Here is a 15,940-nt window from a genome sequence, read left to right as displayed (position 1 = left end):
GCTCCGTGTGTGTGTGTGTGTGTGTGTGTGTGTGTGGTTTGCTCCCTGTGTGTGTGGGTGGTTTGCTCCCTGTGTGTGTGTGTGTGTGTGTGTGTGGTTTGCTCCGTGTGTGTGTGTGGTTTGCTCCGTGTGTGTGTGTGGTTTGCTCCCTGTGTGTGTGGGTGGTTTGCTCCCTTTGTGTGTGTGTGTGTGTGTGGTTTGCTCCCAGTGTGTGTGGGGTTTGCTCCCTGTGTGTGTGGGGTTTGCTCCGTGTGTGTGTGTGGTTTGCTCCCTGTGTGTGTGGTTTGCTCCGTGTGTGTGGTTTGCTCCCTGTGTGTGTGTGTGTGTGGTTTGCTCCCTGTGTGTGTGTGTGTGTGGTTTGCTCCCCGTGTGTGTGGTTTGCTCCGTGTGTGTGGTTTGCTCCCTGTGTGTGTGTGTGTGTGTGGTTTGCTCCGTGTGTGTGTGTGTGTGGGGTTTGCTCCGTGTGCGTGGGGTTTGCTCCGTGTGTGTGTGTGTGTGTGTGTGTGGTTTGCTCCGTGTGTGTGTGTGTGTGTGGGGTTTGCTCCGTGTGTGTGTGTGTGTGGGTGTGTGGGGTTTGCTCCGCGTGTGTGTGTGTGGTTTGCTCCGTGGTTGTTCTCTTGTCAGTATTTCTATTTCCAGGAGGTGCTGCCGGTGCTGTCAGCTAAACACTGCATCATGCAGGCCAACGCTGAACTGCACCAGTCTCTCCTCGCCAAGCAGAAGAAACGCTTTGGAGAGGAGATCGCTCGCCTACAGGTACACACACACACACACACACACGGAGCAAACCACACACACACACCTAAACCAGTGGAGAGGAGATCGCTCGCCTACAGGTAAACGCACACACACCTAAACCAGTGGAGAGGAGATTGCTCGCCTACAGGTAAACGCACACACACACACACACACACCTAACCCAGTGGAGAGGAGATCGCTCGCCTACAGGTACACACACACACACACACACACTTAACCCAGTGGTTCCGACAGAGTTTTTAACTCCACCTGATAATTTAGATTTTCCACTGACCAAATTAACACAACCAAAGTCTTCCTCATTAGTCTTCTCCCGCTCTTCTTTTGTCTCGTTCCCTCAGCACGCTACAGAGCTGGTGAAGACTGTAGCGTCTCGCTATGACGAGTACGTCAGTGTGAAGGATTTGAGCGATAAGATCAGCCGCGCTCTGACGGCCGCCAAGAAGGACAACGACTTCATCTACCACGACCGCGTCCCCGAGGTCAAAGATCTGGAACACATTGGCAAGGCAGCGCTGGTCAAGGCTACCACCATCACACCTCCACTCAGCGCCAAGTTCACTGGTGAGAGGAACAACACACACACACACTGTTTCACACACACACACACACACACACACACACACACACTGTTTCACACACACACACACACACACACACACACACTGTTTCACACACACTCACACACGCACACACACTGTTTCTTTTTGCGTAAATGTCTGATAGAATTCACAAATGTGTGTGTGTGTGTGTGTAGACTTGTTTGAGAAGATGGTGCCCATGGCTGTGCAGCAGAGTATGAGTGTGTACAGCCAGAGGAAGGCTGAGACGGTCAACAGACTGGTGGGAACCATGAGAGAAGCTACCAACCTCTGCAACGGGTATGAAAGTTACTTTACAATGTATTAACAGTTAAATTGATTGTTGTCAACTCAAACAGCACAGTACATCAGGGATGGTCAACTGGCGGCCCCACAACCCACCTTTTTGAAGTGCCCGCTGATCAACGACATGTTGTTTATCTCAGTCGGTGTCTCAACTTCCTGTTGCCAGTTAAAATAGTAGAATACACAAGGGGCAATTTAGGAATGTGGCTGTGCAGTTTCTCTCTCATGACAGGACCTAACATAAGGACAACTCAGAGTATTCTGTTCTTCTGAAATAGACTACATTTTCTTCATATCATGTTTCTTTAGACCTGTCTAAAATCAATCATGGATTTATTGTGAAGGTGTAGGCTGATTTACATGGATTCATTAAGACTAAAAAGGTCTGCATCAGTGGCTTGTAGGCTGTTTTACATGGATTTATTTATACACGTGGAAGACACTGATGCTCAATGTGTTTATGTTAATTAACGGTCCATTACCGTGAGACCAGCAGTTAATTAACGGTCCATTACTGTGAGACCAGCAGTTAATTAACGGTCCATTATCGTGAGACAGACAGTTAATTAACGGTCCATTACTGTGAGACCAGCAGTTAATTAACGGTCCATTACCGTAAGACCAGCAGTTAATTAACGGTCCATTATCGTGAGACCAGCAGTTAATTAACGGTCCATTACCGTGAGACAGACAGTTAATTAACGGCCCATTACCGTGAGACCAGCAGTTAATTAACGGTCCATTACCGTGAGACAGACAGTTAATTAACGTTCCATTACCGTGAGACCAGCAGTTAATTAACGGTCCATGGCTGACAATTTTGTAACCCCCACAGCTCTAATCTAAACTTGTTATCATGGTTGAATTATTGACTGCCCCTCCCCCACACACACATTCATTTTGTTAGTCAGTCTCACTCCGATATCATATTAACAACTGCAAACATTTATCTCTACCCTATGGCAAAATAAGTAAAATTGCATGAAATTAGATATAAAATTGCAGAATCTTTCTCTCCGCCCCATAACAAAATGTGTAGAATTACAGCAACTTTGCTTTAAAACTGGAAATGTTTCTCTCCGATGTCAATTTGGCCCCGTTATTTCTCTGCTAGGGTCCCCGGGGGGTGGGGGGGGGACGCAGACCTGCGAGCAACTGAAGCCCCTCATCATGAGTTCAGATTTTTTTGTGCCCCCCCAACCCCATCAAAGTTGCCCCTCCCTGCATGACAATATCTATAAAGATTGATAATGTATTGATAATTTAACAACAGTGTCCTGGCATCTCTGAACCTGCCTGCGGCTCTGGAGGACCTGTCTGGAGATTCTATCCCACAATCCATTGTTGAGAAGGCCCGTGCCATCGTCCAGCAGGGGGGGCTGCAGAGCATAGAGCAGCTGATCAGAGATCTGCCTGAACTACTTACACGAAACCGAGAGATACTGGAGGAGGTAAACACACACACACTGTAAATACACATATACACACATACACACACTGTAAATACACATATACACACACACACTGTAAATACACATATACATACACACATACATACCTCCCTGAACTACTGACACGAAACCGAGAGCTACTGGATGAGGTAAACACACACACACTGTAAATACACACACACACACACACACACACACACACACACACATATATATATATATATATATATATACATACACACATACATACCTCCCTGAACTACTGACACGAAACAGAGAGATACTGGACGAAGTGCACGCGCGCCTTTATATACCCACGATGTGTGTGTGTGTGTTGTATAATGTGTGTGTTTTGTAGTCTCTGAAGATGCTGGGTGATGAGGAGTCGACAGACAGCGAGCTGAGATCCAAGTTCAGCCAACGCTGGAACAGAACTCCCTCTGGAGACCTCTATAAACCACTCAGAGCAGGTACACACACCTGTAGACCTCTACAAACCACTCAGAGCAGGTACACACACCTGTAGACCTCTATAAACCACTCAGAGCAGGTACACACACCTGTAGACCTCTATAAACCACTCAGAGCAGGTACACACACCTGTAGACCTCTACAAACCACTCAGAGCAGGTACTCACACCTGTAGACCTCTACAAACCACTCAGAGCAGGTACACACACCTGTAGACCTCTATAAACCACTCAGAGCAGGTACTCACACCTGTAGACCTCTACAAACCACTCAGAGCAGGTACACACACCTGTAGACCTCTATAAACCACTCAGAGCAGGTACACACACCTGTAGACCTCTACAAACCACTCAGAGCAGGTACACACACCTGTAGACCTCTACAAACCACTCAGAGCAGGTACACACACCTGTAGACCTCTATAAACCACTCAGAGCAGGTACACACACCTGTAGACCTCTACAAACCACTCAGAGCAGGTACACACACCTGTAGACCTCTACAAACCACTCAGAGCAGGTACACACACCTGTAGACCTCTACAAACCACTCAGAGCAGGTACACACACCTGTAGACCTCTACAAACCACTCAGAGCAGGTACACACACCTGTAGACCTCTACAAACCACTCAGAGCAGGTACACACACCTATAGACCTCTATAAACCACTCAGAGCAGGTACACACACCTGTAGACCTCTACAAACCACTCAGAGCAGGTACACACACCTGTAGACCTCTATAAACCACTCAGAGCAGGTACACACACCTGTAGACCTCTACAAACCACTCAGAGCAGGTACACACACCTGTAGACCTCTACAAACCACTCAGAGCAGGTACACACACCTGTAGACCTCTACAAACCACTCAGAGCAGGTGCACACACCTGTAGACCTCTATAAACCACTCAGAGCAGGTACACACACCTGTAGACCTCTATAAACCACTCAGAGCAGGTACACACACCTGTAGACCTCTACAAACCACTCAGAGCAGGTACACACACCTGTAGACCTCTACAAACCACTCAGAGCAGGTACACACACCTGTAGACCTCTACAAACCACTCAGAGCAGGTACACACACCTGTAGACCTCTACAAACCACTCAGAGCAGGTACACACACCTGTAGACCTCTATAAACCACTCAGAGCAGGTACTCACACCTGTAGACCTCTACAAACCACTCAGAGCAGGTACTCACACCTGTAGACCTCTACAAACCACTCAGAGCAGGTACACACACCTGTAGACCTCTACAAACCACTCAGAGCAGGTACTCACACCTGTAGACCTCTACAAACCACTCAGAGCAGGTACACACACCTGTAGACCTCTACAAACCACTCAGAGCAGGTACACACACCTGCAGACCTCTACAAACCACTCAGAGCAGGTACACACACCTGTAGACCTCTACAAACCACTCAGAGCAGGTACACACACCTGTAGACCTCTACAAACCACTCAGAGCAGGTACACACACCTGTAGACCTCTACAAACCACTCAGAGCAGGTACACACACCTGTAGACCTCTACAAACCACTCAGAGCAGGTACACACACCTGTAGACCTCTACAAACCACTCAGAGCAGGTACACACACCTGTAGACCTCTACAAACCACTCAGAGCAGGTACACACACCTGTAGACCTCTACAAACCACTCAGAGCAGGTACTCACACCTGTAGACCTCTACAAACCACTCAGAGCAGGTACACACACCTGTAGACCTCTATGAACCACTCAGAGCAGGTACACACACCTGTAGACCTCTACAAACCACTCAGAGCAGGTACACACACCTGTAGACCTCTACAAACCACTCAGAGCAGGTACTCACACCTGTAGACCTCTACAAACCACTCAGAGCAGGTACACACACCTGTAGACCTCTACAAACCACTCAGAGCAGGTACACACACCTGTAGACCTCTACAAACCACTCAGAGCAGGTACACACACCTGTAGACCTCTATAAACCACTCAGAGCAGGTACTCACACCTGTAGACCTCTACAACCCACTCAGAGCAGGTACTCACACCTGTAGACCTCTACAAACCACTCAGAGCAGGTACACACACCTGTAGACCTCTACAAACCACTCAGAGCAGGTACTCACACCTGTAGACCTCTACAAACCACTCAGAGCAGGTACACACACCTGTAGACCTCTACAAACCACTCAGAGCAGGTACACACACCTGCAGACCTCTACAAACCACTCAGAGCAGGTACACACACCTGTAGACCTCTACAAACCACTCAGAGCAGGTACACACACCTGTAGACCTCTACAAACCACTCAGAGCAGGTACACACACCTGTAGACCTCTACAAACCACTCAGAGCAGGTACACACACCTGTAGACCTCTACAAACCACTCAGAGCAGGTACACACACCTGTAGACCTCTACAAACCACTCAGAGCAGGTACTCACACCTGTAGACCTCTACAAACCACTCAGAGCAGGTACACACACCTGTAGACCTCTATAAACCACTCAGAGCAGGTACACACACCTGTAGACCTCTACAAACCACTCAGAGCAGGTACACACACCTGTAGACCTCTACAAACCACTCAGAGCAGGTGCACACACCTGTAGACCTCTATAAACCACTCAGAGCAGGTACGCACACCTGTAGACCTCTATAAACCACTCAGAGCAGGTACACACACCTGTAGACCTCTACAAACCACTCAGAGCAGGTACACACACCTGTAGACCTCTACAAACCACTCAGAGCAGGTACACACACCTGTAGACCTCTACAAACCACTCAGAGCAGGTACACACACCTGTAGACCTCTATAAACCACTCAGAGCAGGTACACACACCTGTAGACCTCTATAAACCACTCAGAGCAGGTACACACACCTGTAGACCTCTACAAACCACTCAGAGCAGGTACACACACCTGTAGACCTCTATAAACCACTCAGAGCAGGTACACACACCTGCATACCTCTACAAACCACTCAGAGCAGGTACACACACCTGTAGACCTCTACAAACCACTCAGAGCAGGTACTCACACCTGTAGACCTCTACAAACCACTCAGAGCAGGTACACACACCTGTAGACCTCTACAAACCACTCAGAGCAGGTACACACACCTGTAGACCTCTATAAACCACTCAGAGCAGGTACACACACCTGTAGACCTCTATAAACCACTCAGAGCAGGTACACACACCTGTAGACCTCTATAAACCACTCAGAGCAGGTACACACACCTGCATACCTCTACAAACCACTCAGAGCAGGTACTCACATCCAAAAATACCCATATTGTTAAATACTGATAGGTGTGGTGTTGTGTAGCACTGATGTTAAATGTTCTGTCACCCCTCCCTCTCCTCTCCCGGTCCAGAGGGGGGTAACTTCCGCAGTGTGCTGGACAAGGCAGTGCAGGCGGACCAGGTGGTCAGGGAGCGTTATAATACACACTGTGAGATGATCGCTCTGCTCTGTAAACCAGAGGCGGAACTCACCGCTGCCATACCATCAGCCAATCCTGTGAAGACACTGCAGGGCAGCGAGGTGAGAGAGTATGTGTGTGTGCTAACCGTGTGTATTCTGTCCTTTACCTGTGTGTGTGTGTGTGTATATCCCCTCTCTCTAGGTGTGTGTGTGTGTGTGTGTGTGTGTGTGTGTGTGTGTGTGTATATCCCCTCTCTAGGTGTGTGTGTGTGTATATCCCCTCTCTCTAGGTGTGTGTGTGTGTGTATATATCCCCTCTCTCTAGGTGTGTGTGTGTGTATATATCCCCTCTCTCTAGGTGTGTGTGTGTGTGTGTATATATCCCCTCTCTCTAGGTGTGTGTGTGTGTATATATCCCCTCTCTCTAGGTGTGTGTGTGTGTGTGTATATATCCCCTCTCTCTAGGTGTGTGTGTGTGTGTGTGTGTGTATATCCCCTCTCTCTAGGTTGTGTGTGTGTGTGTGTCCCCTCTCTCTAGGTGTGTGTGTGTGTGTATATCCCCTCTCTCTAGGTGTGTGTGTATATCCCCTCTCTCTAGGTGTGTGTGTATATTCTCTCTCTCTAGGTGTGTGTGTATATCCCCTCTCTCTAGGTGTGTGTGTATATCCCCTCTCTCTAGGTGTGTGTGTATATCCCCTCTAGGTGTGGGTGTGTATCCCCTCTCTCTAGGTGTGTGTGTGTGTATCCCCTCTCTAGGTGTGTGTGTGTGTATCCCCTCTCTCTGGGTGTGTGTGTGTGTGTATATCCCCTCTCTCTAGGTGTGTGTATATCCCCTCTCTCTCTGTGTGTGTTCTCTCTCTAGGTGGTGTGTGTGTTTTAACAGTATGTGTTCTCTCTCTAGGTGGTGAGTGTGTTGCGTTCCCAGCTGGCCCAGCTAGAGGAAGTGAAGAAGGAGAGGGAGGGGTTGGAGGTGGAGATTAAGGGCGTGACCTTTGACATGTCCTCCAGCTTCCTGACGGCTCTGGCTCAGGACGGGGCCATCAATGAGGAGGCACTGTCAATGAGCCAGCTGGACCAATCATATGGCAGCTACAGCCAGAGGGTTCAGGCCAGCCTCCGTTCTCAGGAAGAGCTGCTGGGCAAAGTGCAGGTACACACACACACCTGATATATATACACACACTTCTTAAAATACACTGCTCAAGGGAACACTAAAATAACACATCCCAGATCTGAATGAATGAAATATTCTTATTAAATACTTTTTTCTTTACATAGTTGAATCTGCTGAAAACAAAATCACAAAATGTATCAATGGAAATCAAATTTATCAACCCATGGAGGTTTGGATTTGGAGTCACACTCAAAATTAAAGTGGAAAACCACACTACAGGCTGACCCAACTTTGATGTAATGTCCTTAAAACAAGTCAAAATGAGGCTCAGTAGTGTGTGTGTGGCCTCCACGTGCCTGTATGACCTCCCTACAACGCCTGGGCATGCTCCTGATGAGGTGGCGGATGGTCTCCTGAGGGATCTCCTCCCAGACCTGGACTAAAGCATCCGCCAACTCCTGGACAGTCTGTGGTGCAACGTGGTGTTGGTGGATGGAGCGCGACATGATGTCCCAGATGTGCTCAATTGGATTCAGGTCTGGGGAACGGGTGGGCCAGTCCATAGCATCAATGCCTTCCTCTTGCAGGAACTGCTGACACACACCAGCCACATGAGGTCTAGCATTGTCTTGCATTAGGAGGAACCCAGGGCCAACCGCACCAGCATATGGTCTCACAAGGGGTCTGAGGATCTCATCTCGGTACCTAATGGCAGTCAGGCTACCTCTGGCGAGCATGTGGAGGGCTGTGCGGCCCCCCCAAAGAAATGCCACCCCACACCATGACTGACCCATCGCCAAACCGGTCATGCTGGAGGATGTTGAAGGCAGCAGAACGTTCTCCACGGCGTCTCCAGACTCGGTCACATGTGCTCAGTGTGAACCTGCTTTCATCTGTGAAGAGCACAGGGCGCCAGTGGCGAATTTGCCAATCTTGGTGTTCTCTGGCAAATGCCAAACGTCCTGCACGGTGTTGGGCTGTAAGCACAACCCCCACCTGTGGACGTTGGGCCCTCATACCACCCTCATGGAGTCTGTTTCTGACCGTTTGAGCAGACACATGCACATTTGTGGCCTGCTGGAGGTAATTTTGCAGGGCTCTGGCAGTGCTCCTCCTGGTCCTCCTTGCACAAAGGTGGAGGTAGCGGTCCTGCTGCTGGGTTGTTGCCCTCCTACGGCCTCCTCCACGTCTCCTGATGTACTGGCCTGTCTCCTGGTAGCGCCTCCATGCTCTGGACACTACGCTGACAGACACAGCAAACCTTCTTGCCACAGCTCGCATTGATGTTCCATCCTGGATGAGCTGCACTACCTGAGCCATTTGTGTGGGTTGTAGACTCCGTCTCATGCTACCACTAGAGTGAAAGCACCGCCAGCATTCAAAAGTGACCAAAACATCAGCCAGGAAGCATAGGAACTGAGAAGTGGTCTGTGGTCACCACCTGGAGAACCACTCCTTTATTGGGGGTGTCTTGCTAATTGCCTATAATTTCCACCTGTTGTCTATTCCATTTGCACAACAGCATGTGAAATGTATTGTCAATCAGTGTTGCTTCCTAAGTGGACAGTTTGATTTCACAGAAGTGTGATTGACTTGGAGTTACATTGTTGTTTAAGTGTTCCCTTTATTTTTTTGAGCAGTGTATACACACACACACACCTTTTTATAAACAAACTTGCATACATACACCTGATTATTTATATATATACACACACACACTTGATATATATATATATATACACACACCTGATTATATACACACTTGCATACATACACCTGATTATTTATATATATACACACACACACTTGATATATATATATATATATATATATGTATATACACACACCTGATTATATACACACTTGCATACATACACCTGATTATTTATATATATACACACACACACTTGATATATATATATATATATATATATGTATATACACACACCTGATTATATACACACTTGCATACATACACCTGATATATACATATACACACACACACACCTGAATGATAGATATATATATATATATATATATATATATATATATATATATATATATATACACACACACACACCTGATTATATACACACTTGCATACATACACCTGCATATATACACACACACACACACACACACACACACACACACACACACACACACACACACACACACACACACACACCTGATATATATATATACACACACACACACACTTTCCCTTTATACTTCCTAAAAAGAGAGTTTACCTTGTGGATTCTCTCCTTCCATCTCCAACTGTTGGATGTCTTCCCCCCAGGCGTCTCACCAGGAGTTCTCCAAGCTGAAGAAGTCCAACTCGGAGGCTAATGATCGTGAGGAGGTGTTGAAGAAGCTGGCCTCAGCCCACGACAGCTACGTAGAGATCACCAGCAACCTCCGAGAGGGCACCAAGGTAACTGTCGCCTAGGGCAGTGGCTCCCAAACTGTAGGGCTGTGCCCCCGGGGATGCGCCAGGGTCCCCACCCCCAAAAAATATATACAGCACCAGTCAAAAGTTTGGACACACCTACTCATTCAAGGGTTTTCCTTTATTTTTTACTATTTTCTACATTGTTTAATCATAGTGAAGACATCAAAACCATGAAATAGCACATATGGAAGGAATCATGTAGTAACCAAAAAACAAGTCAGAATATATATTAGATTCTTCAAAGTAGCCACTTTTTGCCTTGATGACAGCTTTGCACACACTTGGCAATTCTCTCAACCACCTTCATGAGGTAGTCACCTGGAATGCTTTTCCAACAGTCTTGAAGGAGTTCCCACATATGCTGAGCACTTGTTGGTTGCTTTTCCTTCACTCTGCGGTCCAACTCATCCCAAACCATTTCAAATGGGGTTGAGGTTTTGTGATTGTGGAGGCCAGGTCATCTGATGCAGTACTCCATCACTCTCCTCCTTCACTCTATCACTCTCCTCCTTCACTCCATCACTCTCCTCCTTCTCTCCATCACTCTCCTCCATCACTGTCCTTACACAGCCTGGAGGTGAGTTAGGTCGTTGTTCTGTTCAAAAACAAATGATAGTCCCATTAAGCGCAAACCAGATGGGATGCATATCGCTGCAGAATGCTGTGGTAACCATGCTGATTAAGTGTGCTTTGAATTCTAAATAAATCACAGACGGTGTCACCAGCAAACCACCATCACACCACCTCCTCCATGCTTCACGGTGGGAACCACACATGCAGAGATCATCCGTTTACTTACTCTGCGTCTCACAAAGACACGGCGGTTGGATCCAAAAATCACACATTTGCACTCATCAGACCAAAGGACAGATTTCCACCGGTCTAATGTCCATAGGTTGTGTTTCTTGGCCCAAGCAAATCTCATCTTCTTATTGGTGTCCTTTAGTAGAGGTTTCTCTGCAGCAATTCAACCATGAAGGCCTGATTTACACAGTCTCCTCTGAACAGTTGATGTTGAGATGTGTCTGTTACTTGAACTCTGAAACATTTATTTGGACTACAATTTGAGGCTGGTAACTCTAACGGACTTATCCTCCAGCAGAGGTAACTCTACCGAACGTATCCTCCAGCAGAGGTAACTCTAACGAACTTATCCTCCAGCAGAGGTAACTCTAACGAACTTATCCTCCAGCAGAGGTAACTCTAACGAACTTATCCTCCAGCAGAGGTAACTCTAACAAACTTATCCTCCAGCAGAGGTAACTCTAACGAACTTATCCTCCAGCAGAGGTAACTCTAACGAACTTATCCTCCAGCAGAGGTAACTCTAACGAACTTATCCTCCAGCAGAGGTAACTCTAACAAACTTATCCTCCAGCAGAGGTAACTCTAACGAACTTATCCTCCAGCAGAGGTAACTCTAACAAACTTATCCTCCAGCAGTGGTAACTCTAACGAACTTATCCTCCAGCAGAGGTAACTCTAACGAACTTATCCTCCAGCAGAGGTAACTCTAACGAACTTATCCTCCAGCAGAGGTAACTCTTGGTCTTCCTTTCCTGTGGCGGTCCTCATGAGCCAGTTTCATCACAGCGCTTGATGGATTTCGCGACTGCGCTTAAAGAAACTTTCAAAATTCTTGAAATTTTCCGGATTGACTGAACTTCATGTCTTAAGTACTGATGGACTGTTGTTTCTCTTTGCTTATTTGAGCTGTTCTTGCAATAATATGGACTTGGTATTTTACCAAATAGGGCTCCTCTGTATCCCCCCCACCTTGTCACAACACAACTGATTGGTTCAAATGCATTAAGAAGGAAAGAAATTCCACAAATTAACTTATAACAAGGCACACCTCTTAATTGAAATGCATTCCTGGTGACTACCTCATGAAGCTGGTTGAGAGAATGCCAAGAGTGTGCAAAGCTGTCATCCTTTGAAGAATTTCAAATATAAAATATATTTTGATTTGTTTAACACTTTTTTTGGTTACTACAGGATTCCATATGTTATTTAATAGTTTTGATGTCTTCACTATTATTCTACTGTGTGTGTGTGTGTGTGTGTGTGTGTGTGTGTGTGTGTGTGTGTGTGTGTGTGTGTGTGTGTGTGTGTGTGTGTGTGTGTTAAAGGAACTCAGTCCGGCTTTAAATGTACTCTTGAAAGTTGTAATAGTAGAATGTACAAGGTGACATTACTAAACTGGGTTGTAATAGTAGAATGTACAAGGTGACATTACTAAACTGGGTTGTAATAGTAGAATGTACAAGGTGACATTACTAAACTGGGTTGTAATAGTAGAATGTACAAGGTGACATTACTAAACTGGGTTGTAATAGTAGAATGTACAAGGTGACATTACTAAACTGGGTTGTAATAGTAGAATGTACAAGGTGACATTACTAAACTGGGTTGTAATAGTCGAATGTACAAGGTGACATTACTAAACTGGGTTGTAATAGTCGAATGTACAAGGTGACATTACTAAACTGGGTTGTAATAGTAGAATGTACAAGGTGACATTACTAAACTGGGTAGTAATAGTAGAATGTACAAGGTGACATTACTAAACTGGGTAGTAATAGTAGAATGTACAAGGTGACATTACTAAACTGGGTTGTAATAGTAGAATGTACAAGGTGACATTACTAAACTGGGTAGTAATAGTAGAATGTACAAGGTGACATTACTAAACTGGGTAGTAATAGTAGAATGTACAAGGTGACATTACTAAACTGGGTTGTAATAGTAGAATGTACAAGGTGACATTACTAAACTGGGTTGTAATAGTAGAATGTACAAGGTGACATTACTAAACTGGGTTGTAATAGTAGAATGTACAAGGTGACATTACTAAACTGGGTTGTAATAGTAGAATGTACAAGGGAACGGCAGGAAGGGTTGTCTCTCTAAGGAACAAGAGGGTTGTCTCTAGGACTCTCTCTCCCAACAATACACAATAACAATGGTTGTTGGCCCTGAAAAACAACTGATTTGATAAGAGCTTGATGATTAATTGACTTGTCTTGAACCGGGTTTCAATCCAACCATTTCAATGTGGATGAATTACCTGACTCAATTTGTTTTTAAACTCAAGCCGAGCCTTATGGGAATCGTACGTCTAAGATTTCCCACGGTCACATATTTATATATTTTAAATAAGCTAGACAAGGGTGGATAGTTTTTTGGGTGCGATGGATACACATTTATTGATGAAATGACCATGTCTAGGTGGACGTGTAGTCAGGCCACGATATGTTACGTTGTACTACCACCACGATGTTGGGAAGCAGAGTTTATAAGGTTTTAGTTGTATGAACTTCGTAACTTATTTTTGAAACTTCATCATGACTGATGACGGTTGAGGTGATGAGCTTCGTGCAAATTTCCAATAAATATTGAGGTTCATATTTGAATGTTGGTGACAGTGCTTGGCTGACACGTTTTTAAAAAAATATTGAAATAATGGTCTTGCTCTGATCCGTATCTAATATAACCCTGTCCATTTTTATCAGCAAACTGTTTGAAGTAATACACCAAAACCAGATTGGGCAAGTATGTCATTTATCTCAACAGTTTTTGAGACAAAAATCCTCGGTAGAGTTGAAAATGTAACGGAAACGCATTGAACTTCTGCTTTTTATTCGCTACGTGAAAAGTTAACAGCGGAAGAGCTTTAATGTGCGCTGCGTCATCACGCACAGGTTTCCTTTAGCAACAAGTCGTTTTGATGGAAACATCTCTGGTTGGAAAATGCAGATTTAATATTTTTTTTATTTTTTATATTCACATGAACATCTTTTCCTATTGGATGGAAACCTAGTTTCAGTCTGACCAATCACTTTCTTTCTCTCTCTGTAGTTCTACAACGACCTCACAGAGATCCTGCTGAAGTTCCAGAACAAGTGCAGTGACATCATCTTCGCCCGCAAGACAGAACGGGACGAACTGCTCAAGTGTGTGGTGGTGATGTCGTCTCTGTGATGATGATGATGATGATGATGATGCATCAATTGTTATATTTGTAATAATCAAAGTATTGTCTTATTAGTGAAATATCATTAATTACATCATGGGTTTTCTGTGATTGGTGATCAAATTATTGGTCACATGCGCTGATCGACAGCTGATCGACAGGTGTAGACTCGACAGGTGTAGACTCGACAGGTGTAGACTCGACAGGTGTAGACTCGACAGGTGTAGACTCGACAGGTGTAGACTCGACAGGTGTAGACTCGACAGGTGTAGACTCGACAGGTGTAGACTCGACAGGTGTAGACTCGACAGGTGTAGACTCGACAGGTGTAGACTCGACAGGTGTAGACTCGACAGGTGTAGACTCGACAGGTGTAGACTCTACAGGTGTAGACTCTACAGGTGTAGACTCGACAGGTGTAGACTCGACAGGTGTAGACTCGACAGGTGTAGACTCGACAGGTGAAATGCTTAATTACGAGCCCAGTGCAGAGTTAAAGAAAAAAAGAAAGTAAGACAAATATTTGCTAAAAAAGAAAATGGTAACACAAACAATCCCATATACAAGGAGCACCGGTATCCGAGGCAATGTGCAGGGGTACGAGGTAGTTGAGGTAATGCAGTATGTGAAAGTGACTAGGCTATCGAGACAGATAAACAGACTAGCAGCAGCGTGAGTGTGTGGGTAGAGTCTGGGGAGTGTGTGGGTGGAGTCTGGGGAGTGTGTGGGTGGAGTCTGGGGAGTGTGTGGGTGGAGTCTGGGGAGTGTGTGGGTAGAGTCTGGGGAGTGTGTGGGTAGAGTCTGGGGAGTGTGTGGGTAGAGTCTGGGGAGTGTGTGGGTAGAGTCTGGGGAGTGTGTGGGTAGAGTCTGGGGAGTGTGTGGGTAGAGTCTGGGGAGTGTGTGGGTAGAGTCTGGGGAGTGTGTGGGTAGAGTCTGGGGAGTGTGTGGGTAGAGTCTGGGGAGTGTGTGGGTAGAGTCTGGGGAGTGTGTGGGTAGAGTCTGGGGAGTGTGTGGGTAGAGTCTGGGGAGTGTGTGGGTAGAGTCTGGGGAGTGTGTGGGTAGAGTCTGGGGAGTGTGTGGGTAGAGTCTGGGGAGTGTGTGGGTAGAGTCTGGGGAGTGTGTGGGTAGAGTCTGGGGAGTGTGTGGGTAGTGTCTGGGGAGTGTGTGGGTAGTGTCTGGGGAGTGTGTGGGTAGTGTCTGGGGAGTGTGTGGGTAGAGTCTGGGGAGTGTGTGGGTAGAGTCTGGGGAGTGTGTGGGTATAGTCTGGGGAGTGTGTGGGTAGAGTCTGGGGAGTGTGTGGGTAGAGTCTGGGGAGTGTGTGGGTAGAGTCTGGGGAGTGTGTGGGTAGAGTCTGGGGAGTGTGTGGGTAGAGTCTGGGGAGTGTGTGGGGA

General features: G+C 46.3%; 1 protein-coding gene across 7 annotated transcripts in view; it reads left to right on the top strand.

Moving 5' to 3' along the window:
• LOC139391755 (programmed cell death 6-interacting protein-like) overlaps nucleotides 1–15,940 on the top strand; it is a 34,002-nt gene that overhangs the window by 12,747 nt on the left and 5,315 nt on the right. For 4 of the 7 annotated variants that reach the window (XM_071139286.1, XM_071139284.1, XM_071139289.1 and 1 more), the window contains exons 7-15: nucleotides 625–756; nucleotides 1,101–1,323; nucleotides 1,517–1,640; nucleotides 2,920–3,097; nucleotides 3,456–3,567; nucleotides 6,955–7,124; nucleotides 7,906–8,154; nucleotides 10,421–10,555; nucleotides 14,435–14,529. In XM_071139286.1, the coding sequence (XP_070995387.1) occupies nucleotides 625–756; nucleotides 1,101–1,323; nucleotides 1,517–1,640; nucleotides 2,920–3,097; nucleotides 3,456–3,567; nucleotides 6,955–7,124; nucleotides 7,906–8,154; nucleotides 10,421–10,555; nucleotides 14,435–14,529 (1,418 nt within the window). The remainder of the gene's footprint in view (nucleotides 1–624; nucleotides 757–1,100; nucleotides 1,324–1,516; nucleotides 1,641–2,919; nucleotides 3,098–3,455; nucleotides 3,568–6,954; nucleotides 7,125–7,905; nucleotides 8,155–10,420; nucleotides 10,556–14,434; nucleotides 14,530–15,940) is intronic. The other 3 variants (XM_071139288.1, XM_071139287.1, XM_071139290.1) reach the window with 1 other exon arrangement.

This window comes from Oncorhynchus clarkii, chromosome 32, assembly GCF_045791955.1.
Source record: "Oncorhynchus clarkii lewisi isolate Uvic-CL-2024 chromosome 32, UVic_Ocla_1.0, whole genome shotgun sequence".
Taxonomy (NCBI): Eukaryota; Metazoa; Chordata; class Actinopteri; order Salmoniformes; family Salmonidae; genus Oncorhynchus; species Oncorhynchus clarkii.
The sequence above is the reverse complement of the archived record's forward strand: the minus strand, read 5'-3'. Positions and strand labels throughout refer to the sequence as shown.